Source organism: Rousettus aegyptiacus, unplaced genomic scaffold, assembly GCF_014176215.1.
Source record: "Rousettus aegyptiacus isolate mRouAeg1 unplaced genomic scaffold, mRouAeg1.p scaffold_m13_p_1, whole genome shotgun sequence".
Taxonomy (NCBI): domain Eukaryota; kingdom Metazoa; phylum Chordata; class Mammalia; order Chiroptera; family Pteropodidae; genus Rousettus; species Rousettus aegyptiacus.
In genome coordinates this window covers 25,338,523-25,365,077 of record NW_023416284.1, presented here as the reverse complement: position 1 = coordinate 25,365,077, position 26,555 = coordinate 25,338,523, and the positions used below count along the sequence as shown (strand labels likewise).

General features: G+C 50.8%; 1 protein-coding gene across 4 annotated transcripts; it reads left to right on the top strand.

Annotated features, from left to right (window-relative positions):
• Positions 1–394: 394 nt before the first annotated feature.
• Positions 395–20,362, top strand: NT5C1A (5'-nucleotidase, cytosolic IA). 4 transcript variants are annotated; one of them, XR_001596293.2, is made up of 7 exons: positions 395–564; positions 7,075–7,242; positions 7,669–7,798; positions 9,243–9,365; positions 11,421–11,605; positions 13,113–14,775; positions 14,853–20,362. XR_001596293.2 is itself a non-coding variant. In XM_016140088.2 (6 exons), the coding sequence occupies exons 1-6, from the start codon at positions 439–441 to the stop codon at positions 13,476–13,478; spliced, it is 1,098 nt and encodes a 365-aa protein (XP_015995574.1). In that variant the 5' UTR covers positions 395–438; the 3' UTR covers positions 13,479–20,362. The 4 variants fall into 4 exon arrangements, 2 of the variants coding, with proteins under 2 accessions (XP_015995574.1, XP_015995576.1); XR_001596292.2 differs by having other exon boundaries at positions 13,113–14,994; positions 15,887–20,362; XM_016140088.2 differs by having other exon boundaries at positions 13,113–20,362.
• The last annotated feature ends 6,193 nt before the right edge of the window (positions 20,363–26,555 follow it).

The window sequence follows — 26,555 nt, the reverse complement described above, 5'->3', positions numbered from 1 at the left end:
TTTCTCCTTGAGATTCACCATCCTGGAAAAAATACTTGTCAGGCCTCCCGTCTCTCCGTGCCCTTGAGCGCCTGCGAACACCATCCCACAATCCCGAATCCGCAGCAGCAGGCAAACCCCGCTTCAGGCCCTCTCTACTTGAGAGCCCAAGAGGCCAACCCCACCCCCACCCCATTCACTTCGGGCGTGGGGCGGTCTGGGAGGGAGAGCTCAGCTGTCCGCCGATACATATACAGCGGCAACACACCGGCAACCGAGAGGGCGATATTGGCATCCCGGTCCCCCACCCCGCCCCGCTGCAGGCTCACACGCCCACACTCCCCGCGGCTGCCCGCCCCCTTCTCACGCCCGGGACGCGCCTCCCTCCTGCAGCCCAGCCCCGAGAGCTCCGTGTCTCCGCTGCCGCCCGATCTGGCCCGGCCGGGTCACAGCCGGAGCATGGAGCCCGGGGAGCCCCTGGCGCCCGGCGAGTCCCGGCCAGGGGCAGAGGCCGCCACAGCTCCCCGCTGGGAGGAAGCCAAGGCTTTCTACGACAACCTCGCGCCCAAGAAGAAACCCAAATCGGTAAACACAAGGCATGGGCATGGGGGTAGGGCAGAGGAAAGGTCACCGGGGGAGGGGTCGTAAGCCCCCTGGAGAGGGACCTATGGCGCCTCTCGGGAAGGGTACGCAGCCCCTCAAGCACCAGAATGCTCACAGCCATTGGCGCGGGCTCGGGTTTATTTTGGGAGCTCTGCTCCGGTGTTTTTTTTCCGGGGCTCGGGTTCCACGCCAGGATCCCCTTCCCCCATGCTGTGGTCAGGGCTCAGCTCGGGGCCAGTGGCTCAGCCCCTCCCGGAGCGGGCTGTCTGGGGCGCGCCGGCAGCACTTGTTGGCAAAGCCGGTCAGGGGCGCCTGCGGAAGCGCCCTGGGCTCGGGTAACCCGACTCTGGAAACCCGGCTCCTTGATGCGCTCCGGTTTCTGCCATGTGTGTACGGAGCTCCCGACCTGAGCCTCTGCGTTTGGGAGTTTGGCTCAGGGCCCTGTACCCCTAGTTCTGGGCTCCTAGCATGGACTCTGCGCCCCAGCTCCGGACTCTGCTCCTCCAGTAATGGACACCATCATCCCCGCTACCCACGTGTGGTCGCAGCCCTCCGGGATTCACACCGAGGAGAGAACTCTCCTCCATCACAGAAGTTCTTGATGTCCTGGTTGGCCCCTGGGCTTTGTTCACTCTCGCTTCCCAGATCTCGAGGACTTGGGGAAGAGACTGAAAATAGAGGCTGGCCTGGAGCATCTTCCAAAGAGCTCTGGTCTGACCTTAAAATGTCCGGCTGCTTCCTTCCAAAGACCGTTCTCCAGGAGGCCCACCTGTCAACAGTCATTTTCTGCAGCACCGCCAGGCCCCTTCAGTGGTGATGGGACTGAGAGATGAGTTGGGCTGAGTGCCTGCCTCTGGAGCTCACACTGCACTGAGGGAGACCCTGACTGGTGAAGTGCTCAGGTGAAAGACCATACAAGTGCAGTTGGAACAGAGAGGGAGTGACTGCCCACTAAGACAGGCTTTGTAGAGGTGGCAATTGAGCTGATCTTACGTCTGAGTAGGCAGAGTTTCTGAGGCAGGAAGGGAAATAAGATGGGCAAAAGGCATGGAGATGACAACTGAATGGGAGAATGCAGAATCTTTGGGGGAAGAGTTGGAAGGATGTCAGAGACCGATGAAGGTCCTTGAGTGCCATGTTAAGGAGCCTGGACCTTATTCAGTGAGCTTAGGGGTTTTAAAACTAGGTTCCATAGAGCCCCTTGTTTCAGGGGTTCTGCACATATGTGAATGAAATTTATTTTCTTTCTTCTTTAGAGTATGTTTTAAACAATTAAACATGTGTGATAAGAAAACTCATTCAAATGTGTTATGTGGACATTTTAGCACCTTAGAGACCACCAATACATTCTAATTTATGCTGCAGGTTAATTTTTCTTTTTTTTAGCAAACCTCAGAATAAAGCCTTTTCTGTGGGCTATTTAATAGAAGAGTACCTTGCGGCTGCTGACAATTATTGCTAAGTCTCTTGAGGTTTGTATTTAAAACAAAACAAAACAAAACAAACCTTTTACCATTTGCAACCACTTATTGGTGGGAATCAGGATTTTCTCAATGCTGTGCAAAAACCACAAACGCAGAAACAAATTGACTAGATGATGAAGCTTAAGTCTACACTGGCATTAACCCCTGGTTTCAAATTTGTTGTCACCCAAACAACTGCGTTGTTTTCATTGGTTGACAGTATAATACATACTTTATGTACATGTAATGCATTTGGATGTGTAAAATAAATTTATATCACTAAGAGATGGTAATATCTATTGGGGTTTCCACCAAAACTTCATTTGAATAAAAAGGTCACCCTACTTTTTAAAAAATATGAAAACCATTGAGGAGCTATTGCAGGATTTTTCAGCAAGGGATTAACTTGGTCCCATTTTCATTTTAGAAAGATCACCCTGGGCAGTGTGGTGGATGAATTGGAGAAGATGCGTCTGGCAGCAGGCTGACCAGTGAGGAGGCTGGTCCCTGTCTAAGGAGGAAGATGGACTAATGTCATGGCCTGGGGGATAGAGAGGAGGGGTTGGATGTTCAGGACTACGGGTGATGAGTGGAGCTCACCAATCCATTTTCTCCCAAATACCAAGGAACCAGAGAACTCAGGTCCAGTTGTCACTCATGACCTCCCTTTCAGCCCCTGACTCTCACAGTTCTCTGAGAGGCAAGGATCCTGGTGGCTTCCTGGCCCCTACTCCTTCCTGCAACAGCCCCTCCTCCCACAGGCTATTTTGGGGGCTTTAGTCCTCAGGGGCCCCATCAGGGCCTGGCCTGGACTTATTCTCATTCCCAGGAGCCTGAGTGAAATATTCAAGCCCTGAAGGCCCATAGGAGGCCCTCACCTCATGGGGTCAGAGGACTTCCTCAGCACAGACCTATCTGTCCCACTCTCCTCCAGCAGCTCTTTCCCTTCCAAGTCCTTCTAGAAATAACAGCTTTTGGCCATGCTCTTATCTTGGGTCCAACAGGCAGAATCATATCTGTCTAAATGCCTAAATGAGAGCTCCTCAGACAGGCTAGGTGGGGCTGGGCTGCCCTCCATTATCCCTCCCATCCCTATCCCCAAGCCAGAGTAACTAGCCCGTCCCCCAGCCCCAGTGGAAGGCAGAGGGAGCTAGCAGTACCTGGCTTCCTGGAGGGCAGTGTTTCCAGGCTGAGTCCCTGGTCTTAGGTAAGGATCTTTTTGACCCAGTTACCAGTCTGGAGTTTGGACTTCTTTCTGATTTCTGGAGGAACTGTCCCCAGGTGCACCCGACAACACATGACAGCGTGGCCTCCTTCTGCAGTTAGGTCCAGGCGGGTCTCTAAGTGCTTGCTTCTCCCCAGCTCCGGCCAGCCCCTTTTACCTGTTCCTTCATCTCTGCCTGGAGCCCAGACCAGCTGCTCAACTATTCCAAATATGGATCCGCTGGGATCCATATTTCCCATAGCATCTCATGTCCTCTAGGCCCTCAGACTCTACCTCACTTGTGCAGTGTCAGAGCAGGCTGAGTGGGGAGGTGGGGTCCTGCCCTTGGAATCTCCATTCTGAGGGAAAAGAGAGCCCTGCCCTTAACACCGCAGTCTGAGGGCACCATGTCCGTCACCATTTCTCCCAGATCTTGAAAGGGCAGGCTGTGTGGGTGGAGTGTCCCAGAAAAGTGGCTAAAGTAGCAGGTCTTCTGGGAGCTATTGAGGAGGGACATATCAGGGGGACTGCTGTGTGGACAGAAGTCACGCTAGAGGCTGCAGACTTGGGCTCTTATCCTGGCTCTGCCTTGGCTTTGCTGTGCAACCTAGAGAAATATTCTTCCTCTCTTTGGGCCTATTTTCACATCTGTAAAAGAAGGAAGTGGAGACTCCCGGAGCCAAGGCAGCTGCAATAGTTTTCTTGCAATGGCCCTAGGCGGGACAGGATGGGGTCTGGGCAGGTCAGGCAGAGGGGACCCAGAACACAGCAGTCTGGCAGGGACTGTAGGACAGAAAGTGAGGAGTGAGACCTTGGCTGGCTGCCTGGCCGAGAGTGACCGACCGGCTTGGGAACCTGCCTAAAGGGACTGGGAGGGCAGCTGGCTCTCTGTCCTTGAAGGGATGATGGTCTTGTCCCTGGGGCAGTAAGCCCAGGGGGCGGGTACAGCTCAACCCTTGTCCTGAAAGCTAACAAGTTTCCTGAGTTTATGAGAGTGGGTCTCCCTACTCCCCCAGCCCTACTCTTACCATTTCTAGCCATCCCTCTCTTATGCCTTTTCTTTATGTTTTTTAACTTTACCTCCTTTCCTCGAAGGCTCATAGGTGCTGAGGGGCTTGGTAGGTTCCCATGGGAGTTGTCAGCAACTGGGAGAGTACTTGAGCTGAGCCCCAGAGGAGAGGTGCCAGTCCTGCCACTGCCTTACACTGACCCTGCTGGCCACGTACAGCACCTGGGTTGGAGTACAAGTCAAATGCAAACTGAGGTCCAGCTCACGAGCTTGAGGAACTCTCTGGTCTTCCATTTCTCCTTTGAGATTCTAAAGCCTCACTAGCCACTGGCCATTTGTTGCCATTTAAATTTAAATTGATTAAAATTAAATCCAATAAAAAAATCAGTTTCTCAGCCTCACTAGCCACATTTCAAGTTGCTCCATAGTCAGTGTAGCCACCCAGATAGCACTGGAGGTTTCTATCATCATGGAAAGTTCTCTTGGACAGCGTTCTCTTAAACCTCTGCCTTGGGGACAGATCATGAGCTCTGTGGATGGCAGGGATCACACCTGTCTTGTTTCCTGCCATGTCCTCAGCACAATGACTGTCACATGGTAATCACTCGATTTTGTCAACTGATTGGAACCCAGGCTTGACTCCAGAGAAAACAGCGGGGCCCGTGCATGGCCCGCAAGGCTATCAGGAGCAGGCCAGAATGTGAGGTCCATTTATGAGTCTTGCCCTCAATTTGAGACCCAGCGTCTTCATCTGTAAAGTGGGAATCATGGTTCCAGGACTGCTCAGGTCACAGAGATGTAGTGGGACTTCGGGTGTCTGTGAGTCCCTTGGGCACCTGTATTCTGACCCTTCCCAGGGATTAGAAAGGATCCAGTTGCTGTATGTGATGGCATTCCTATCTCCATTTCACTCCAAGGCCCTCCTGGGGCCCTGAGGGAAAGCCCCCTGCCATCTACTTTTTTTTCCCCCAACTTTTATGGGCTCAAGTGTACTCACGCCCCCATGCCCTGGGCTCTGCTCATCTCTGTGAATGCACTGTGTATGTGCACACCTCTTCATGCTTTCCTTCACCCAACTCCTTCTTCGAAGCTCTGCTCAAACACCTCCTCTCCCATGACAACTCCTTCTGAACCCCCATCATCAAAACTTTGTGTTCAACTGTGTTCTATGACTCATTTCAGTCTCTTTATAATTCTGTTTACCTATCTTTCTTTCCTGCCAGCCTGTGAGCTCTGAGGACAGCAGCCAAATCTCTACCAGGACCACCCCCAGGCAGAGCCCAGGTGCCTGGTACAAAGAACCAGAAAATATTTGCCAAATTTGCATCAACCAAAAAAATATTCTCTGAGCACCTAATATATATATATATATAATCAAGCAATTTGAACAAATTAGGGGACTGCACTGAAGTTTCTGGTTCACGTTAAATTTGTCATGGCAAATATCATTTCTCATGGAAATATATAAAAGTTTAGAGGCATTAAAAATTTTCTGAGCACCTACTATGTGTCAGGTGCAGTTACAACCACTAGAGATGCAATAAATGAACAAGATAGGCATAGTTCCCACTCCCTCAGCACTTAGGCATGGTTCCTGCTTCCTCTCTAGAACTCTGTCTAGAAATAAAAATAATTAAATAATCAATTATAATTTTGCGTTAACTTTTACCAAAGAGGAAATAGGAAATGAGAAAATAGAAAAGGAAAAGGAAATAGGAGGGGTAGCAAACCCATGACTGGGGGGAGGGAAAGATTCTAGAGGTGACATGTAGTTTTGAGACCCAAAGGTCGGGTAGAAGTTAGCTAGATGGAGAGTAAGGTAAAGAACAAGTCAGGCAGGGGAAACATCATGTGCAAAGGCTCTGAGAAAGAAGGGAAGGTGTGCTTGGACACGACAAAGGTCAAATTGAGCAAAGTGGGGTCATGAGAAGGTGAGAGGAGAGAGAGAGGTAGGTGCATCATGCAGAGCTTCCTAGTCTATACTCAAGGCTACTGACTGGAGTTGAGAAAAGTGGGCGCCACTGAAGGGAAGGAGGACATGGCCAGAGCTGAACTGGAGAAAAAAATCAGACAACAATACGGATGACAGATTGGAGGAGATGAGAGATGGCGACGGACTGGACTGTGGTAGAGAAGACAGAGAGAAGTGGGTGCAGTCTAGTGGAACTGACAGGTTTTGGTGATTAGTCGATGGGGAAAGGGAGTTGAGGACGATGGAAGACTTGACTTTCAGGCTTTCGGTTTAGCTGATGGATGCTTGGTGGTACCAAGCAGTGAGATAAGGAAGTGAGGAGGAGACTAGTTTTAGGGGTGGAGAGAGTGGAGGGAATTCAGCCTTAGTCATATTGAGTTTGTCTCTTAGTCACATGGGGCAGATATATGAGTCAGGAGCTCAGGAGAAAGATCTCGGCTGGCGATAAGTTTTCTTATATAATTGTCGTGTCTCTAGGCACCATTTCTTCCTGAGGGCAAGTAGCTCTCATTTTATAATGGAAACCATCTGGAGACCATCTCAAGCTATGTCTCTGGCTACATACACTGTATTCATTTTTCGTTGTGTCCAGATGACTGGCTTGATTGCAAACTCCACAAAGGCATGTCTTTCCTGTCCTGTTGTGCTCCTCCTCTCCCTCAGTCCCCAGGTAGGTCCTGCACAGAAGAGGTCCTGACCTACGTCTGCCCCTGCCCAAGGCTGAGCCTCCTTAAGGCAGAGGCTGGGCCTGGGTCTTCTCGCTGACACAGTACCCAGAAGGGCTGTCACAGGCGACTCACCTCAGGGGAGTGTGAGTGACAGTCCTTCTCCTGCACCCTCACAGCCCAAGCCTCAGAATGCAGTCACCATTGCTGTGTCTTCCCGAGCCTTGTTCCGCATGGATGAGGAGCAGCGGATCTACACAGAGCAGGGCGTGGAGGAGTACGTGCGCTACCAGCTAGAACATGAGAATGAGCCATTCAGCCCGGGGCCAGCCTTCCCCTTCGTGAAGGTGAGGGGCAGCCCCACCGCCAGCCACATGGTGCTTTTGTGGGGGTTAGACAAAAATGTTCTCATGGGTGTTTGAGTAAGGACAAGAGATCCCCTGGGCTGATGTCCCCTGGCAACTGCAGGGGACGACCATTGTGAGGAGAGGCCGCCCCATCCTCTGCAGCCCCACGCAGGCCACGAGCTTGTTGAGGGGAACTTGGGCTCCACTCGCCCTTTCCACAAGGCAACCCTGAGCAATAATCGACCCGCATAATGGCAGGGATTAGGAAGAGAAGGTCATGCCCATTGACCTTACCCCAAGCCTGGCCCCTGACCTCCCTGCTACTCCCTCATTGGATCCCAGTTCACCAGTCCTCCCAACCCTGGCTACCAACTCCAGGTGTAAATCCCTGGGGGTCTGAGCTGGAGGATCCTCTCTCCCATCTAGGCTCTGGAGGCTGTGAACAGGAGGCTCCGGGAGCTGTACCCAGACAGTGAGGACGTCTTCGACATTGTCCTGGTAACAAACAACCACGCTCAAGTGGGTGTCCGTCTCATCAACAGCATCAACCACTATGGTGAGCATGAGGGGTTTGGCCATGGGACTCCCCTACCAGACACTCGGAGATGGGGCCACACCTCTTCAGGGTAAGGGCACACCAGCTAGAACCCCAAACCTGGTCAAGTGGCTCTTTAAAATACAAACAAACAAACAAAAACCCAAAAAACAAAAAAAGCGCCCTGATCGTAGCTTGCCATTTTCAGGGTGTAAACATTCCCGCTATGGCTACTTTCAAGCTACCAACAATTGAATGATTTAATTGACTCAAAAATTTTTTGAATATTTCACAGCCGGCTCTTGCAAGCGGGTACAAGCCAGCTCCAGCACACCACTCCACAGGCCCCACGCCCTATGTGATTGGGCAGGGCACTTGCTGCCCCTGTGACTCGGTTTCTCTATCTGCAATGGGGTTAACAGGCTCAAAAGGCTATGGGAAAAAGCAGGTGCAGTCGTCAGAGTGAAGGATTTTTGTGGCTTAATTCAACTTCTTTATTGAAAGTAATAGACCCTCCAGAACTAGCACAGGCTGAAGAGAATGATCTCTTATAGGTTACAGAGGTGTCTCTTAGAACCACAGGACAGGAAGTAACTGGGCATACAAAAGCTTGAATCCAAGTGCTGGAAATCTCTCCTGGGCTCTTTTTCCCTCTGGTCCACATGAACCCTTATTTCTGCTTCTCACGACAAGTCTGTTCCTTTTCTTCTTCTTCTTTTGTTTCCTGTCTCCTTTTTTTCCCTAACTAGGTTTCTCTGCTTTTCTCGAACATGACCAAAATTTGTAAGTTAACAAGTATTTGTTTTAAGCAACCAAGAGAGTCCAGTGGCATTTTTAAATCTGATTTCAAATTGTTGGGAGCAGGGGTGACATTCAAAATATCTAACCACCTCTGATGCAGGCACCAAGTAGTCAGGACAGATAGCACCTACAGGTCCTGAAGGACTCCTGCTGTGCAAGGCGCTACCCCCCTCCCACTGCGGGTCGTCCTGCATGAGGGCCTGGGTAACAATGGGCTAATTCAACAGGCTCAGAGCAGCAGCTATTCACCAACCAGCAAATATTTTACAACCCTTGCAGACATGGGTACTAGGTAACTACTGACCCAGGCTAGGAGAGAATCTGATTGGTCTAACTTGGGTCAGGTGTCTGTCCCTTTCCAATCAGTTATGACCAGGACGGCCACTCATGGCTGGGGAATCACCTTTTGTAGTACTTTTGTAGTACTGGCAAGAGGATGTTACTGTGAGCCAGCAATCGCTGCAGAGATGTGATCATCCTGTTTCATGGATGAAGGATGGAGGGGCTTAGAGAGGGGAACGCTGGCCTAAAATCACTCAGAGAATCACTCTGCTACCCTACCACCACTCAGAACCAAGATGGCATCCATTGGACACAGGGGACCAGTCTAAGGCCCTAACGGTTAACTCAGATATCACCTGGGTATTCTCTACCTCCTCCCCAGACCTGTTCATCGAGAGGTTCTGCATGACAGGTGGGAATAGCCCCATCTGCTACCTCAAAGCCTATCACACCAACCTCTACTTGTCAGCTGATGCAGAAAAAGTTCAGGAAGCTATTAATGAAGGTGAGTCAAACTAGAGAGAAAGAATATGGGGGGGGCTGGCAAAGAATGTCCCAAAGGTGGGAGGCTGGGTCCTAAAGCTCTGAGCAGGTGCTAGGAGTTGCCATGGTAACTGGAAAGAGCATACCTTCCTTAAGTCCTATAGAATACCTAATAGGTATTCTATAAACTCTGAGAACAAGGCCCCACCTATTCCACTCATTTCCCATCTATTCCACCCTCCCACCTCCTGCCCTCCCATGTTAAAGATGTTTCGACTCATCAGTATCGTCCAGCCTTCAGTCTCCATGGAAATCCTCCTTATAGCCCAGAGAGCTACTCCCTTCTAGGAATCTTCCAGGTCAGTTCTGATCTCCTGTGTGATGATGGGCCACCTCTGCCCCTCTCTGGGCCACTGGGGAGGGAGATCAGTATCCAGTCCAGCCTGAGCAGTGAGTAGGGTCTGGGAAATGGCCAGCATTCCAGCAACTGGGCTGGCCAGTGCTGAGGTGAGGTTAGGAGACCCAGCCTCAAGTGCTGATGAAGAAAATTTCCCTCCATGTGTCTTTTTCAAGGGGCAGTTTTGGGTGGTAGCCATAGCCTTGGTCCTCTGACAGGGTATGTGTTTCTATTGAATGTAGAAAAAAATAGGCCTACAGGGGAGGGAGGATGGCTCCACTGCCTGAGAGGACTCCTCAGGCAGGCTTCTTTATTAACTAACAATATATTCGCTTTTCTTCTTTCATGGTGTCTTCCACCTAGAAGCCTGGCCTCTCTTTTCCCCTGATGCCTCACTCCTCTGATCTGCTTGGGGCTCCAAGAGGCTTTCTTTAACCATAAGCCAGAGCCATTTCCCTACACAGATGTCACACCCGCTGGTCGGGGCCTTGGCACTGCCTGCAAGCTTGCCTCTATATGTCTGCAATTTGAGCCCAGGCTAGAGATCAGGGGGTGGTCAGGAGGGAAGCCCTGCCCAGGCTAGGAGTGGTTCTGGTTCATCTTGGTTTCAGTGTTGGCAGAGCTGAGAGGTGCCTGGCCTGATGCCCAGGGCCTGGTACAACTTACAGCATCCTCAGGCTAGCGAAGTTGCTGTGGGGTTGGCACTGCTCACTCCCCCAAAGCTCTTCCTAAACCTAGCCATTGTGATCCCAGATACCTGAAGAGCAGAGCTTAAGTGGCCTTTGGAGAGATGAAGAGTAGCGAATGGGCTAATCCAGCTGCCCAGGTCTCCAGCCTCTCAGTACTGGCTCTCTGTTGTCCAATGCTAGTCTGGAGCCTGGGTTCCCAACAGGTATACTTGACTCCCCGGAGAAGCCTGGGATTGCAAATGTAATTAGTGCTACCTTCCATGGCCACCCACATTGCCTCAAGGAACCCTAAATGGCCAGGCCACCCTGACTAGGGCATACCTGGGTGCTATTGTGGCAGTAGACCAAGGGTGTCCACACCCACCCCACCTCAGACTGCAGCCCCAGACAGCTGAAATACCCTTAATTTCACTCTGGCTCAGAGCAGGTGAGGGGCTTGCCAGAATCAACAGCAAGAGAGTGAGGCCAAGCCAGATGAGGACTCCTTCCTGGCTCCCCCATAGCTCTACATCAGGAGCCTGTGAGCAAATCCTGGAAGGACAGCAGTGGCCTGGGGGATCCCTTCTTCTAGCCAGGACTGAGATTCGGCTGGTCCATACCAGCACGACCTCACTAGATATTAAAGAATTGACATTCCTCTATACTGATTAATAAATACTTCCTGCCCTGAGTCCTCTAAGCGCCACCCTGTTCCCTGGGACTCCCCTAGACCTTCTCACAAAGCAGCAACTGAAGGGAACCTCTGGCTTAGGCCAGGGCCCTCAGAGCCCCATTTGGAGAAAAGCCACAATCCATTCTTATTGGCCAATTTTTAAATATTCTAAATATTAGCCCTCGTTAGCCTTGCCTTGGGTCCTGGGTGAGGCAGGTGGGGACAAGGATAGCCTGAGATAGCCCACTCTTGGTCCCAGGCAACTGAGATGTGTGTCCGGGGGTGGGGGTGCCTTATTGCCAGGATAAAGGCAGACAACCTTCACCTCTCTCTGCCCAGGGATTGCAGCTGCCACCATCTTCAGCCCCAGTAGGGACGTGGCTGTATCCCAGAGTCAGCTGCGCGTGGCCTTTGATGGGGACGCCGTGCTTTTCTCAGATGAGTCGGAACGCATCGTCAAGGCCCACGGGCTGGACAGGTTCTTCGAGCATGAGAAGGCCCATGAGAATAAACCCTTGGCCCAGGTGCTTCATGTACTCCCCAGAATCCCTGAGTGGAGCGTGGTGGCTCCTCAGAACCTGCCCTTGACTGGAACCTCCAGCCCAGAACCAAACCCTGAGCTTGGCCCAGAATCCAGCCAGGTCCCTTCACCAAACCTCCAGCCCTCATCCCTCTCACCTGACTCCTGACTCCCCTCAGTGAGCTTCTTTCCCTTCATTGAGCCCCAACCCACCTCACTGTAGTCCCATCTCCCTTTGAAGCCCCCATCCTCTCACTAAGCCCCTCTCTGAAGCCCCCACCTCTCCTTCGCAGCTCCTTTCCAAGGTTTCCATCCCTTCTCCAGACTCCCCAGCCCACTGTGAAAGCCTCACCCTCTCTGCCAGATGCTCTCACCCTTCTAAGTAGGCTCCCCTCCCCTTAAGAAGCTCCCATTTCCCTCCCCGGAGGAAAGGAAAAGCTGGACTGGTGTCCCTCACTGGTGCAGCGAGATCCGGCTGGGTGCGGGGTCTGGAGCAGTCTCCCTGCTTTGAGTCACACCAGCCCTTCCCACCTCCTGCCATCCATTCCTTCGCTAGGGGCTATGGGACCCTCACTCTCCATCAGACTAATCGGAGCCTGTTCAGAGCCTCCCCAAGACCAGACTATGCCCTGGAGCCTGGGGGAAATTCCCTGGGGTTGGAGCTGTTGGGATCCTGCAGCCCTTCTGGTAGCTACTATTTGTGCTTTTAACAAAAATCTGGGTGCTCAGTCATCCCAGAGCCTCTCCCTCTCCAAGAGCTCAACAGGCTCCAGTTGTGGCCCCTGAATAGTCATTTCACTTCCATTCTTGTTAATCCCCTCTGAAATCCTTGGGAATCAGGGTAGGACAATTTTCCCACTAAGCAGTAGGCAGGAGACCACTGCTTGCTCCAGTCACCCAGTAGGTAAGGGGTCTCCAAGACTGGAAGCTCACCTTTCCCGATTTCCAGCTGCTATAGCAGTTTTCTTCATCATCATCTGGTTCTTTAGGCCTGTGTCCTCATTAACCTTCATTGTTCAGGCCACTGTAGAGAGTAAGTCCTTTCCCTGACCCCAGGGAGCTGGAGCATGACTCCCTGAGTCAGTTACACATTGGTCTGTTTGTTCCAGTTGTTTTCAGCTGGAGTCCACTCTGCCTGGAAGTTCCCATGCCATAGTTATTAAATATTTTTAGTATCCTCCCTGCTGGTGAGCAGAGAAGACCACACTTACAGAGCGGCAGGACAGACACCCATGTACGGAGAGCACATGGACGGACATACATAGTAACAGCTGCCCTTGTACAGCTATTCTGACACAGACATCCCCAATCACAGCTGTATGGACATCCAGACTGACATAGGTACCTACGGTTCCACTGATGTACACAGCAGCCCGAGCAGACATAGCAGAACTGAAGAGTTTTTCTGCCCCAAACAGCAAGACACTAGCTCTTTAGGGAGGAGCCCAGCTGGAGAGGGGGCAAATGTCTGGGAGAGAGATGGGCTCATAGTGTCCTTTGCCTCCTCATAGGGCCCCTTAAAGGGCTTTCTGGAGGCGCTGGGTAGGCTGCAGAAGAAGTTCTACTCCAAGGGCCTGCGCCTTGAGTGCCCAATCCGCACCTACTTGGTGACAGCACGCAGCGCAGCCAGCTCTGGGGCCCGGGCTCTCAAGACCCTGCGCAGCTGGGGCCTGGAGACCGACGAGGCCCTGTTCCTTGCAGGAGCACCCAAGGGCCCTCTCCTCGAGAAGATCCGCCCACACATCTTCTTTGATGACCAGATGTTCCATGTGGCTGGAGCTCAGGAGATGGGCACAGTGGCTGCCCATGTGCCTTACGGTGTGGCACAGACACCCCGGCGGACTGCACCTACCAAGCAAACCCCAGCCGCACAGTAGCTGAGCCGCCAGCTTCACTGACCCACAGTGCTCCAGGCTCGGCTCCCTGTCATACTTGGACGTGTCGGCCTGTGGCCCCTTCTAGTTCCTCACAACTCTGCGCTGCTGCATGTCTGCCCTCATGCCTGTGAGTGAGGGGCTTGTAGGCAATCGTGCAGTCCGGGCCAGCATTCTCACCGACCGCTCCTTTTGGGCCAACACTGTGTCATGATCCTGGTTGGGAAAGTAAGACTGCAGAATGGTCGGATAGCAGGGGAGAGCTGATGGGACTGTGGGTGGGAGGGTCAGAGGAGCCAGGATGCCTCAGAAAGGGTTTGAGATGAAAACTAGCTCAGTGTAATGCAAAGAACACTGCTTTGAGAGAGAAGGGATCTGGCCTCTAAGCTCTGTCCTGGCATTAACTGCATAACTTTGAGTAAGTCCCTCCCCTCCACAGGCCTCAATTTTCCCATCTTTTAGATGGTTTTCAAACTCTCCTTTAGCTAAAGAAGCTTAGTTTTATATGTGTCCTTTTTGAAGGAAGCATTCTGTGCCAGGGCTGCTGCTGGTCTATATGGCACCTTCATGCAGACTACAGAAAGACATTGCCTCTAGAATGAATTACGAAAAGAAAGTCCTTCCTCTGGGCTGGCCCCAAGACTGCACTGGGGTACACAGCTCGCTTAGCAGGAGATAAGCAGGATTTCAGCCCCAACAGACTCCTCGGTCCAGAGGTCTTTGTCAAATGGGCAAAATACATAATAGTCCACAGCAACCCTACCTATAATTTTACAAGTTTAGAAACCTGTGGACAGGATGACCCGCCTGTGATTCTCTAATCTGAGTCATCAGGGGTCAGCTACCAAGTCAGGGAGGGTCTGTGAAAGGAATGAGTTTCATCTGCACGCAAACTCTGGTCTGGCCAGCAGGGGGCACTGCAGGCTCTTCCTGGGGAGGAGCTTTGGTGGTAGCCTGCTCAGTGCTTCCTTCACTTTTGCTTTCAGCCAAAGTTCGTTGTTCCTTTCTGCCAACTCCCTCACCTCAACCCTCGCTCCCTCAGCTATTGTATCCTGCTGTGTTGCCAAGCAGCTCTGCCAATGGGGAAAGAGGCAGAATACCAAGTTTTACTGTTGTGGGTCCAGGGGAAGAAAGCTCAGTGGCCGAAGTAGGAGGTTGTCCAGGCTGAGTCAAAGAGGGAAGGCCTGCCTGGGTGACATGGGAAATGTGAGGAGGTCTGGTCTGAGGCGGTGACCAGTTGGAAAGGAAAGAGCTGCAACGTGCATGAGAAGATCCTCCAGCTTTGGGATCGTGAGTGGAGGTAAAGAGCTCTCCATCACTGGGGTGCTGTATAAGGGACACCCCTGAGGTACACCCATGAATCCTCCACTCTTGCAGGAACCCCTGCAGCCCCTTCGTCACCACCTCCAGGGTAGAACGCTCACTGCTTGATGAGTCAGCACCCTCTGCTGACCAGCCTGGCTCTCTCTGGAGGGACAGTGGATCATGGATGGCGGGTCCCTCAGGAAGACCCAGAGGGGTGAGCAGACATCTGTGTGTGGGAGGTGTGAAGTGGTGGTGGGGGGCACTGACTGCCAGCTCCCGGGGGGAATCCTAGCTGTGAGTAAGCAATTTGTGAAGGAAGCCAAAGGTATCATCAGAGGGTGCAGAAAAGCTGGAACAATTGTGAGGTCAGGAAAAGGGGGTGAAGGGCCACCCACGGGCTGACCTTTGTCTTTCGAAGACTCAGCCCAAGGTCTGAATGGGTATGGGTTCCGCCCAGTGTAGAGCAGGGCAGTAGTTGCAGAAAGATCATCCAAGAAGGAGAAAAAGTGAGAAGACAGAGGTAGTTCTCAAAATGAGCAATGGGTTGGGCCAGAACTGAAGTCCTGGGCTAGAGTTTCACTCTCCCTGTTGGAGGCCACCTAGAGGCTTGTCCTGGCGAAGAAGGGTAAGGCTATGCTGAGTGCCCAGGGCAGACTCCCAGCACTGACTGCCTTATCAGAGGATATTTTTGCACAAGGTCATTTTTATCCACAGCTAGGATCTTTTTGGACAACAGAGGAAGTCTCAGGGCAGAGGGCCTGATTTTAAGCTCCAGGCCCTGCCAGAGATACTGTGAGATCTAAGAACAGCATCGAGGAAAGAAAGTGAGAAAGAGAGCTCAACCCAAGTCACTTTTGATCTTGGCCAACTGCAGAAATGCCTTCTGCCTCCTGTCCTTCTGAGTCAGAATCACCCCCTTGGATGAGCCTCCAGGGCTCCCAGAGCCAGCTGGTAACCTTAATGGCATTAGGCTGTGTGGCCAGGGTGGACATGTGCACTAGGAAGGCAGCACCAGATGTCACCTAATTAAGATAAACCCCAGGGATTCTGGGAATCAAGAGGTCTTGCCCCTAGGGCCTAGTGATAAACACCACTGATTCTTTTAGGTCTCTCTGGAAGCGGGGAAAAATATGATGCTGGAAGCCGAAAGATAAGGTGCAATAAAAGCCTGAATTTCACTGGAGCCACCATTAATAGACATATATAGCCCTGGGCAATGAGAGACAGGTTCAAATTCTGTTATTGAACCATAAATGAACATCTCGGGCCTGGGAAAAAAAAGCATTCAGAGGCTGGAATAAAAGGCCAGAAGTCCTGAGGGCAGGCTGAGGCAGCAGCCAGACACACTTGATTGTTTTAAGGGGTGATTGTTTAAGGAGGAGCATTTGGCCAGGCAAATTAAAAAGCCAGGTGAGCACCCAAGCCCTAGGCCCAACCTGTTCTGCAGTGAAGGGCGGAGGGACCGCAGCTCCTGACATGCTGGACCCCCGGAGCCAAAAGAATCCCACCTCATCAAGTCCTGTAGAACACGTCTCGGGAAATGCTTGCCAAAAGAGTCCCAGAACCAGCTGAAACCGCCGCTCAGCGGAAAAACAGAAGTCCTATTATTGTGTACTGAGACTGCTAAGATCATTGCAAAACAGCCCCCTCTCCTTCCTGAGAGCCCAATCAGAATGGTGGGGATGCAGCAGAAAATGCCAGAAGAAATCAAAACCAGCAAGAAGTTTAAATCCGAGATGGGTCTAGCATTTTAATGATATTTAACTGGTATGCAGTACAGCCAAATCGGTGCTTAAAATATCAACATATCGAAATATCTCCGTAACAACTGATAAATAACTTCGGCCTGAGTCCCTCGGTGCCCCTGAATGGCCTCAGCTGCCCTGGCCCTGCCACCATGACTGTTCCGCCTTCCCACAGGCTTCTAGAAGTCTTCTAGGAGGCTGCATCAGCACGATGGCCAGCGTCCCCTCCATTTGGTGGCACCCATGCCGATTTAGAGAGGTGAAGGAACTTTCTCAGTCACATAGCTAGTAAGTGCCAGTGTGGAGACTCAAGCTCATTTCTGGCTGATGCTGGGATCCAGGCTCTTAACCATTTTGCCATACGGCCCATACAGGTGCATAGAGGTAGCACTAGGAGCTTCATAACAAAAGAGTTCACCCGACAGTCATTTAACACATTGGCCTGCATGTTGACTGAGGGCATTTTTGTTATAGCTTTCTAAATAGTGGAGAAGAATTTGAATTAGAGCCAAACATTTGCAGAGCTCCCGAAGTACCTCAAACACCCTCGAGTTCTGTAGAACCCACTTTGAAGACTCTGAATTGGGCTAACGTGGGGCTGGCAAACTGTGGTTCCTTGGGCCAAATCAAGCCCACTACCTGTTTTTGTAAAGAAACTTTCATGGGAACACAGCCATGCCCATTTGTTTATGTATGTCTATGGCTGCTTTCACACGGTGAACTGTTTCAGCAGAGACTATGGAGCTGAAAACATTCATCTGGCCTTTACAGAAAAAAGTTTGCTGATCCCTGGGCTAAAGCAAACATCTCCAGCTTGCTTTTCAGTGAGAGAGACCAGCTCACATCCACTAAGCACTTGGAGGCAGAGGCCGGTCAGGGAGCAGCACATGGGGGCTGCGTGCTCATCTGTGAGCATCACTGGAACTGCAGAGTCTCGCAAGTGCTAAGTACCTCAGTGTTAAACACAACAGATCCGGTCACCTGAGGATTTAAGATTTCAAATTTTGATGACTTTCAAGTGACCCATGTCCTGTTGTTATTTGAAATGTGATTGATGCACAGATTTTACTTGAGTGCACCCTCCCAAGCTGATGGGTGAGGGGCAGGGAGCAGGACCCCTGTCTAGCATTTTGCTGTCCAGCATTTGCTCAGGTGGTTTTGTTGCTCTTGACTTGTCTTTGCCCTCATCGGGGGTCTCTGGGACGTGTTAAGTGCCAGTAGATAGACTGGCCTCAGCTACATACGAGTTTTGGAAAAAGTGAAGTGCCCAGTGTGGACGTCAGTACTCAGACCTAACAAGTCATACACTCTCTGAGGAAACAAGAACAAACTTCACAAAGATGGTCGCGGCAAGGGCTTAGCTGGCTCAGACGCTACTGATCAAGGGCGGGAGAAAACGCCAGTGAAAGTTGGAATGGCAGTTTTCTTGTGCTGTGAGGCTATGATCAAGAATCACACATACCCTCATGATGGAACTGTAGGGCAGAAATCTGCAGATATAGGAATTTACCAAGGTTCCAGAATGCACTGCAAAAATGGCAAGTGTGGACGCCATCCTGCCTCCAGCCGTGGTTGCTGTCACTGTTCAGTCGTGACACTCTTCTCTGCGAAGCTCAGACTTGGCCTCAGTATCCTTCTCAATCCAGCATTCCAGGCAGCCACTACCAGTGGGTTGGGGTTAGCATGAAAGCTGCAAACGTATTTTGCCCTCCTTGTTGTTGTTAGATGTTGTTTTCCATGGGGGCATGCAAGAGCCTGAATATTCTCTGGTGTTGTGGTGCAACTCTGATGATGCCAGGGTTCTCATCCCACTTGGGCAGAACACAAAGGGGAGGGAGGATTGCAACCAGCAGTTGGTGGCTTCCTTAGAAACTGCCAGAGAAGCCCTTGCCTGGGCTTTCCCCATTTTTCAAGCTAAGTGCAAATGGCCCTTGTACCAGTAGGTGGCACTGCAGGCCAGCACTCGGCTGCTCCTTGTTTTCCCAGTTAGTGGTTTTATTCACTGGTTACTTTTCTGTCCTTCCATGGTACTTGGTGCCATGCTGGACTCCTGCAAGTAGCTCAGCTGAAAAGTTCTTTAGGTGCTCTGAAAATGTTTGCTAAATGTACCTGCGTGACAAGTTGATTGCTCTTACCAACGACCACTGTGGTTTTATGCATGGACACACTTAGAAGTATGTGCAGCAGGATAAAAACTGCATGTATACATGTTTGTGTGAGTGTGTGTAATGGGCCAGCTATCTCTGCTGACAGGTGTGTGTGTGTGTGTGTGTGTGTGTGTGTGCGTGCGCACGCGCACACACGCAGGATTATCTCTGTTGACTAAGCGTCCTGGACCCCATGTACTGATGGCCAGCCTTGTTTCCTGGGACTAGTTCTGGCTGTTCTTATCATCTCATGGGCATTTGCACATGTGCAGTGTGGGGGCCACTTAGGCCCCTTATCTTTCTCTGGTCAACAAGGTCTTGGCTCCTAACACTCCGCCTCCTACTCCTACTCCCTGCAGCCTTGAGAAGGAAGTAGTAGAATCTGTGCTGGGACATTCCTTTCGGCTGTACCTGCCTCACCATCTCCACCTGTTTCTTCCCTCCCCCTGACAGTCCCTGGGCCAACATGTACAGTTGGGCAGATTGTGCACTGCTCAAATTCATGTGGAGCCAGTCACACTATGACATGAGTGGTGCCTCCGAGACACTTGCAAAACCTGCCAAATATACAGAGCTGTCCTGGTCATCTATGGCCGTGGATAGGAAAGTTTCCTTCTTCATGTCCCGCCCCCACCCCCGGCTCAGCCCAGCCTAGGCTGGGATTTCTTCCTCTGCTTGGGTGTTCTAGTCTGGCCCAGAAGTGACTTATCCTTGGCCTTGATCAGGAAGTATCTCCCTAATGGGCCACCCCTCAAAGGCCTTTGGGATTCAATTTATGAAAGTGAAATATGGCTGGCAACTTTTCAGTTACTCATCTGTAAGACAAAACAAAACTCAGCAGACGGGTCACTGACTCCCACGCTGCTGGCCCACGGTGCATATGCCTTCGTGGGCCGACTGTTAAGATGCGTCTGTCATGGACTAGGGTAAAGGCCTCAGGGCTAGACTTAGAGCTGCCACCAAGTAGAAAATCATGAGGTCACCACAGATTGGATGCCTGGGCCTGTTCCCAAACCCTGATGCCTCCAAGGTCCAGGCAGGAAACGAAAATGAGCGAAGAAGACCTTGCGGGATCTTTAGTGAAATGGAAAACACACACTCTGTCATCTGACATGGTTGTTACCATGTGGGAATATGGGCTGGTGTTGCCAGATATCCCACCCCATTTTTCAAGAGAACCTGGAAATCTGGACGTTTAAATATTGGCAACCATTTAGAATTTGGAAAACACTGTGCAGGCCAAATACAACACATCTCGTAGGCTAAATCTGGCCCTTGAGTCTCTAGTTCACATCCTCTGGCCCAGGCCCAGTGAACTGGGTTTTTCAGAACCGAGTAGCTCAGTTATATTACACTCAGACTCACAGAGTTTTGGATTTTTAAGAGACCTTAAAGATAACCTAGTTCATCCTTGTGTGTTCTAAACTATGTACATACAAATTTTATTAACTTAATAGCACATATATCCTTACTTTCTAGTTTTCTACTTAAAAGTATCTCAGCACCCACAATTTAGAACAAGATTTAAAATGAAGCCTCTACATATAGTGTGCTTGTCAGAAGCCCTATTTTATACCATTTGCTTACGATAGTTCCATTTATATCTTTTGCAACATGGGCTGCCCCTGTCTTTCTTGTAACCTAACTTTCGTGGGTTGCTTTTTGTGGATAATCTCCTAAGTGCCTCCTTAAACAGATGGAACATGTGCTTCTTCATCGATGAAACTTCCTTTGCCTGGGGATAAGACTGCCCATACTTTTCCCAGCTTCCCCCATCCTTGGTCCACTATCGGCCTTGCCCATGCCTCAGCTCTGTCTGGGTCTGCAGCATTTACCCATCACATGATAAAGGGTGCTATGTGCTTGTCGGCGTGGATTTCTTTTGTATCTCATGCTTGTCTGATACCTTAATTTTACAACATTGGCCTCTGCTTCTTAAAAACTATTCAAATAAATAGAAGACTTCAAAAATAAACCTAGATTATCTTGTTTTCCCCTTTCATAACTATATTCACAAAATGCCTTCTGGTCCTCTTAAGAAAAGCCCATGGGGCACACGTAGTGAGCAGGCCTGGGATTGGTTCCATCCGTGAGTACCATTATCTTTCTATAGACCCTCTCTCAGCCACACGAAGACCATGTCAAGGGGAGACTGTGCGATGGACAGCAGCTCGAGCCCATCAGAAGGCAAGCTTCCCCCAGCAGTGCTCTTGGTATGGACTCAGTGTTCCATCTGGAACTACCAGGGGTTGGAGGTTGGATGGAGTGGGAGGAAAAAGAGGAGTTAAGAAAGGATGTGAGATGGAGAGAGAAGCTGGTGACTCAGACTCCAGCCTCAGCCCTCACATAATCCCTCTTGCCCCACAGGCCCCCTCCACAGTCCACACTACCTAGGGTCAATACCTCTACGCCAATCTGTCCACAACCCTCATTTCTCCTGCCACTCCCTTTACCTCCCTCTGTTGAGCCCCTGTCAGGGAGCATCTCAAACACAACTTCCTCAACTCGGCTTCCTCGGAATTGTACATCACGAGGAACAGATCACTTCCTCCCTTGAACAATATTTAAGTCCCTGTTTCTTTCTTCCACACCCCAAAGGAGTATCTCCAATTTCATTTTGGTGTCCCTTAGCCCTGCGTGGATGTCAGTAAATGTGCTTATAGTCAAATGATTGAATTCAGGGCTACTAAGAGCAGGCCAGCTATTTGCAGCAAATGTCATTTCAGAGCTGTCATTCTGAGCAATATTGTAAAATATTTTAAGTATCTTTTCAAAAAAGATCACCAAAGGATCACCTGTACTTATTTGGGTGGAAAACCGAAGGCATGGGAGTCTTAGTTATCTATTGTTATGTAACAAATTGCCCCTGTATTTAGCAGCTTAAAACAATAAACATTTATTATGTCACAGTCTCTGTGGGGCAGGAATCCAGGAGCAGCTGAGCTGAGTGGTTCTTGCTCAGAGTGTCTCATGAGATTGTTGTCAAGCTGTCAGCTGGGGCTGCAGTCATCTGAAGACTTGAGTGGGGCTGGCAATCCATTTCAGGATGGCGTGCTCACATGGCTGTCAGCAGGTAGCCTCATTTCCTTGCCATGGGGTTGCCTGAGTGTCCTCATGACATAACTGTTGGCTTCCCCCCAAGTAATTCAAGAGAATTACTTACTTTAAAAACCTGACTTTTATGACCCAGCCTTGGAAGTGACATTACATCACTTCTACTATGTTCTGTGGACCACACAGACCAACCAACCTGTTAGAGTGTGGGAGGAGGCTACACAAGGGTGCGAACACCAGGAAGTGAAGCTAACCAGAGGCCATCTGGAAGGTCGGCTCCCACATATCATCGTACCCCCGTCAGCCTGGTATAACTCATTTCATCTAAGTTTATCTTAACCATTTGCCTACCTCCATTCAAGACTAGACTCAAATGTGCCTCCTTGAATCTTGAACCTGAATTCCCCCGTCTTCTCACCTGGTCGCCAGGGATAAGGACAAATGTGACTCCTCATCCACTTCCTTCCTCATACCTCTCATCCAGCAGATGCCTTCAGGGACCCTGGGGACACCTTCTTGGGAATGACATGAAAACATTGTGTTCTGAGATGTCTTGGTCTCACTGTGAAGCTTTTATGATGTCCTTCATTTAAACTCAAGTCTTCTGACTCCAGAGTGTGTATCTTAAGTGCTATACTATACCGACTCACGCATGTATATTTTTAAGATAAAATACACATAAGAAAATTCGAGCTTACATTAGTTTGAGTTATATTGTCCTGAACCTCGGGGACAGTACAAATAATTTCCCACCATTTGGGCTACTCCATCCCAGGGAACAATTTGAGGAGTAGTCTTTAACAGGCATCTCTGCACGAAGCAGAGCCATCTTTCCAGACACAAGAATACTAGTTCCCCTCATCCCACTGTGTTTAGATCTGAGTGGGGGAGGCATGAGTGAGATATTCTCATCTTCATCTTGCAAAGGCGAAAACCAAACCTTAGAGAGGAGAAGTAACTTGTCTGAGGATACACACTAGCAGATGCAGAAAGGAAATTTGATGCCAGGCTATTGTTCCAAATTCAATGCTATTGCCTCTGCAACACCATATTTTTTCACCTGACTTCATCTGAATCTTCATTATTTCATTCATCTGGCAAAATCCCCTTAGAAGGCCTGTCAAGTTCCGGGTAGTTTAAAGCTCACTTAGTGCATAGTGCGTCACAGCCCAAGGGTGTGAACTTGTCACCTGCTTGCTGGGCTGGGTAACCTTGCAAAGCCCAAATCCTCTGCAGCTGCCGGGAGGCCACATCGCTCATGTTTTCCTTCAAGAGAACTGGTTGCGAGGTGTGTCATTAGCCGACTGCCTCCAGCTGCTGCACCTTCGGATCTGCAGATAACATGCTTTCCCAGGACTGCTCCTCGTCAGTGACTGGGCACAGTGAGAACACAAAAGCCAGGCTATCTCTGCACTACATGGAGCTCCTTTAATGGATGTGACTTTGGGCCTGACCAAGCCTTTCATTCTCAGAGCTGCATTGTCATCTCAGGGTCTTCCTACCGAATTCTTCTCTTCCCTCTTTCACAGAGGTTAGATCTTCATCATGGTCAAAAGGCTCCTCCTGCCTATGCTAGCTCCCTCCCTCTGTCCTTATGATAAATCCCTTACACCTCTGATTGGCCTTAGCATCTGTCTCCTAGAAGACCTGAACCGACAGACCCTTTCTGCCATAGGGCCCTCACTCATTTGCCCCTCACAGTAGCTTGCGCCCGATGGTTTTACAATTCTCCATCATTACTAAGTGGTGGAATAGAAATGCAGTTTCCCTGTCGACACCAGGGGGCCTGTCGGAACCCAATTCCAGGATAGCCAGAGGTGAGGAGCAGCCCTTCCCAAGTCCAGGGCTCCCACTCAACCATGTCTTCCCTCAGCCCCATTATCACTTTCCAGCCTCCATATCCTCCGCCCAAGAGGGGAAAAGGCCTCAGGGCCTTGGACTTGGGTCAGAGCCCTGAGTTGTAATCCAGTCTCTACTGCTGACTTCCCTTCTGTGGGCTTCAGTTTTCCCCATCTATACAGCTGGACTTTGGCTAGGCTAGCCTGGGTAGGGGTAGGGGGACCATGGCTATTTGGGGGGGGGGTTAAGAAATGTCTTTGCAGCTGGTGAGGGCTAAGCTACTTCCTCTGCCTGTTAAAACCACACCAGAGGAGACAGGTAGAAAGTTCTACCTGGCAGCATCTGGACAGGGGCAAGGCCTAAAGCTATGTACTGATTATGCTCAGACATCCAAATGTTGTGGGTGCTGTGCCTGGGCTTCAGAGAGTGGCCGTCAGCACCCGGAAGGACAGCTCCCTGAAGAGTCAGAGGAGTAAGCAGATAGTTGCCGTATGTTGAGGTCCGGCTGCCATAGAGGGACCCAAAGGAGTACACAGAGGCAGTATGAGTACCTGAGGGAGGCTAGACAGGTTTTCTAGAGAGAGACTTCTGTGCTGGGCTTTGAAGGTTCAGTAGGAGTTTTCCAGATAGAGAAAGGTTTTCAAGGTGAACAGAATACAGACTCAGAAGCAAAAATCTATATTATGGTGTTCTAAAACGTGTGAGAAACAGCAGAACTGGGGTGGAGATCAGGGAAGTGGAGCCCAGACCATGAAGATCCCCACCAAGGTCAAGATTCTACAGGCTTCACTGTTATACATAGGAAGTAGATGTTAGTCTTATCTCTATTTTACAGATGAACAAATTGAGTTCTCGAGAGACGGAGATGAGCTCCAACAGTAATTAAATGGGCAGTGTCAGGACCCAGTCAGGTCTGGGAACCAGAAGCCAAGTCGTTCTCTTCTTATTGGGTGGGCAATGCCAAAACTAGGCTCTCTCCCTTCTCCACCCCCCACCGCGTGGCCATCTGACTTCAGGGAGCATGGTGTCCTCATTCCCTCCCCTCCCTCCACCCCCCAGTGTCCTTGTCCTGCTGACGTCATATACACATGGAAGAGAACTCCATGGAGATTCCAGAGAGACCGGAGTGTGGGAACCAGGACAGATGCTGTAGGCACTGCCCCAGGGCTGAGAAGCCTCTGGAGCTTCTGTGCGCTGCCAAGGGGGCTCTGGAATGTGTCCGAGGCCTCTAGCTGTCTCCACTGCAGGCCATCCCCACCCCCAAGGCCTGGGAAAGCTATGAAGGCTCTGATCACCTACCCTACCGTTAGGGCCCGGGGCAGTGTCTGTGGGGCATCATGCTACCTGCACGGAGACAGCTGAGCCAGCCCAGCCATGGATGGTGTACAACCCTCATGAACTCTGCAGCCGAGGGACGGAGAAGGGAACCAAACCAATACTGTCCACTGCCTTCGCTGGCAAAGGAGCTCAGGAGTGTCTGTGTGTGTGTGTGTGTGTGTGTGCGCACGCGTTAGACAGACACAGACAGATGGCCCCACTGCTACTCCCACCCCCGCAGGCCCCAGAGGTGGTTCTGCACCTCCTGTTCCACACATGTGGCTCTCAACAGCTGCACATTCCGTCAGTGACCAGCTGTGGCAGCAGCTGGGGAGGTGGGGAGTGAGCGCTGATGGGTCCCAAGGGAGAAGGGGAGGAGGGCAAAGGGAGGACAGGAAGGGCCTGGGAGAACAGGGGTCAAGGAGGGGCTGAGGCAAGGAGGCTCAGATTGTTCTCAGGATTAAACAGCAAGCAAGAAAGTGGTGATGGGGATGCTTGACATCTGGGCAGAAGGCCCTGTAGTTGTGGGCCTTGGCACAGAGAGCCTGGCTGGGGTGGGTAGTAAGTGGAGAGGGTGGGGGAATATTCCAGGCAGGCCCAGAACACGCTGGCTTGGTCTCAGCACATAAGTGGATGAACATAAGAGTACGAGAAAGAGTAAAGGTCCGCATTGGAAATATAAATTTGGGAGTCATTGGCTTATAGGAGATAAAGTCATGGGAGTAAATGAGCCTCCTAAGGAGAAAATGCCTGGAGATGGGCTTAGCCAAGTGCTGACATTACCAAGCTCTCATTTAAACACCAGGCACTATTCTATACATCTTACCTCATTTAATCCTCACAATGAGCCTATAGAGCAAGTGGCTTTGTTATTATCTCATTTTACAGATGAGAAAACTAAGGCACAGAAACTTTTTTTTTTGTCCTGATTCGCCTCCTGCCTCACTGTGAGGCTCTAAGGATGCTTCTGCCCCCCTCTGGATCTGTGCCCCCAGACACAAAGGGAGGGACGAGGGCCCGCAAAAGGAAAACCGAGTGGTGTCCAGGTATTCCAGCCCTCCCTGCCTCAGCACCTCTGCCCAGGAGGTACCGGGATCCTGCCTGCTGTGACTCTGCTGTTTTCCCAGGAGCCAGGCGCCACCTCCTCCATGGGGAAGGAAGAGGCTTTCAGCGCCCCCCTCCCCAGCCCCCCTTCTTATCACTAGTTACTCAGCCGATCTTTATCAAACATTTACTATGTGCCAGACACTGCTAGGCACAAAGGAAATGACGATAAGCAAACGCAACATGGTTCCTGCCTTTATATGTCAAAAACAGACATAAACGATTGCATACTAATAACTACAAACTACTGCCCAGAGCACCTCTGTGCCAACCATCTTCTCTTCTGGGACCGCCCCAGGTACCTCCACCACCCAGCAGAGGTCTCTGTTTCAGCATATAGCCCACGTGTAATCCAAAATTTGGAGTCCAGGCCATATCAGTTCAGTAATCTGAATACCAGCCCTGGGAGAAGACAGGACTGACCTAATGTGGGAGTCAGGGACTGAGAAAATTCACTGGAGCTGAAAACTGCCCTTGAAAACTCTTTCTGCTCTCTCAGCTCCCGATCAGGGCGGGTGGGAAAAGTGGGGCAGGTAAAGGACGCCTCTCTGCCTCCCTCCCTTTGGACT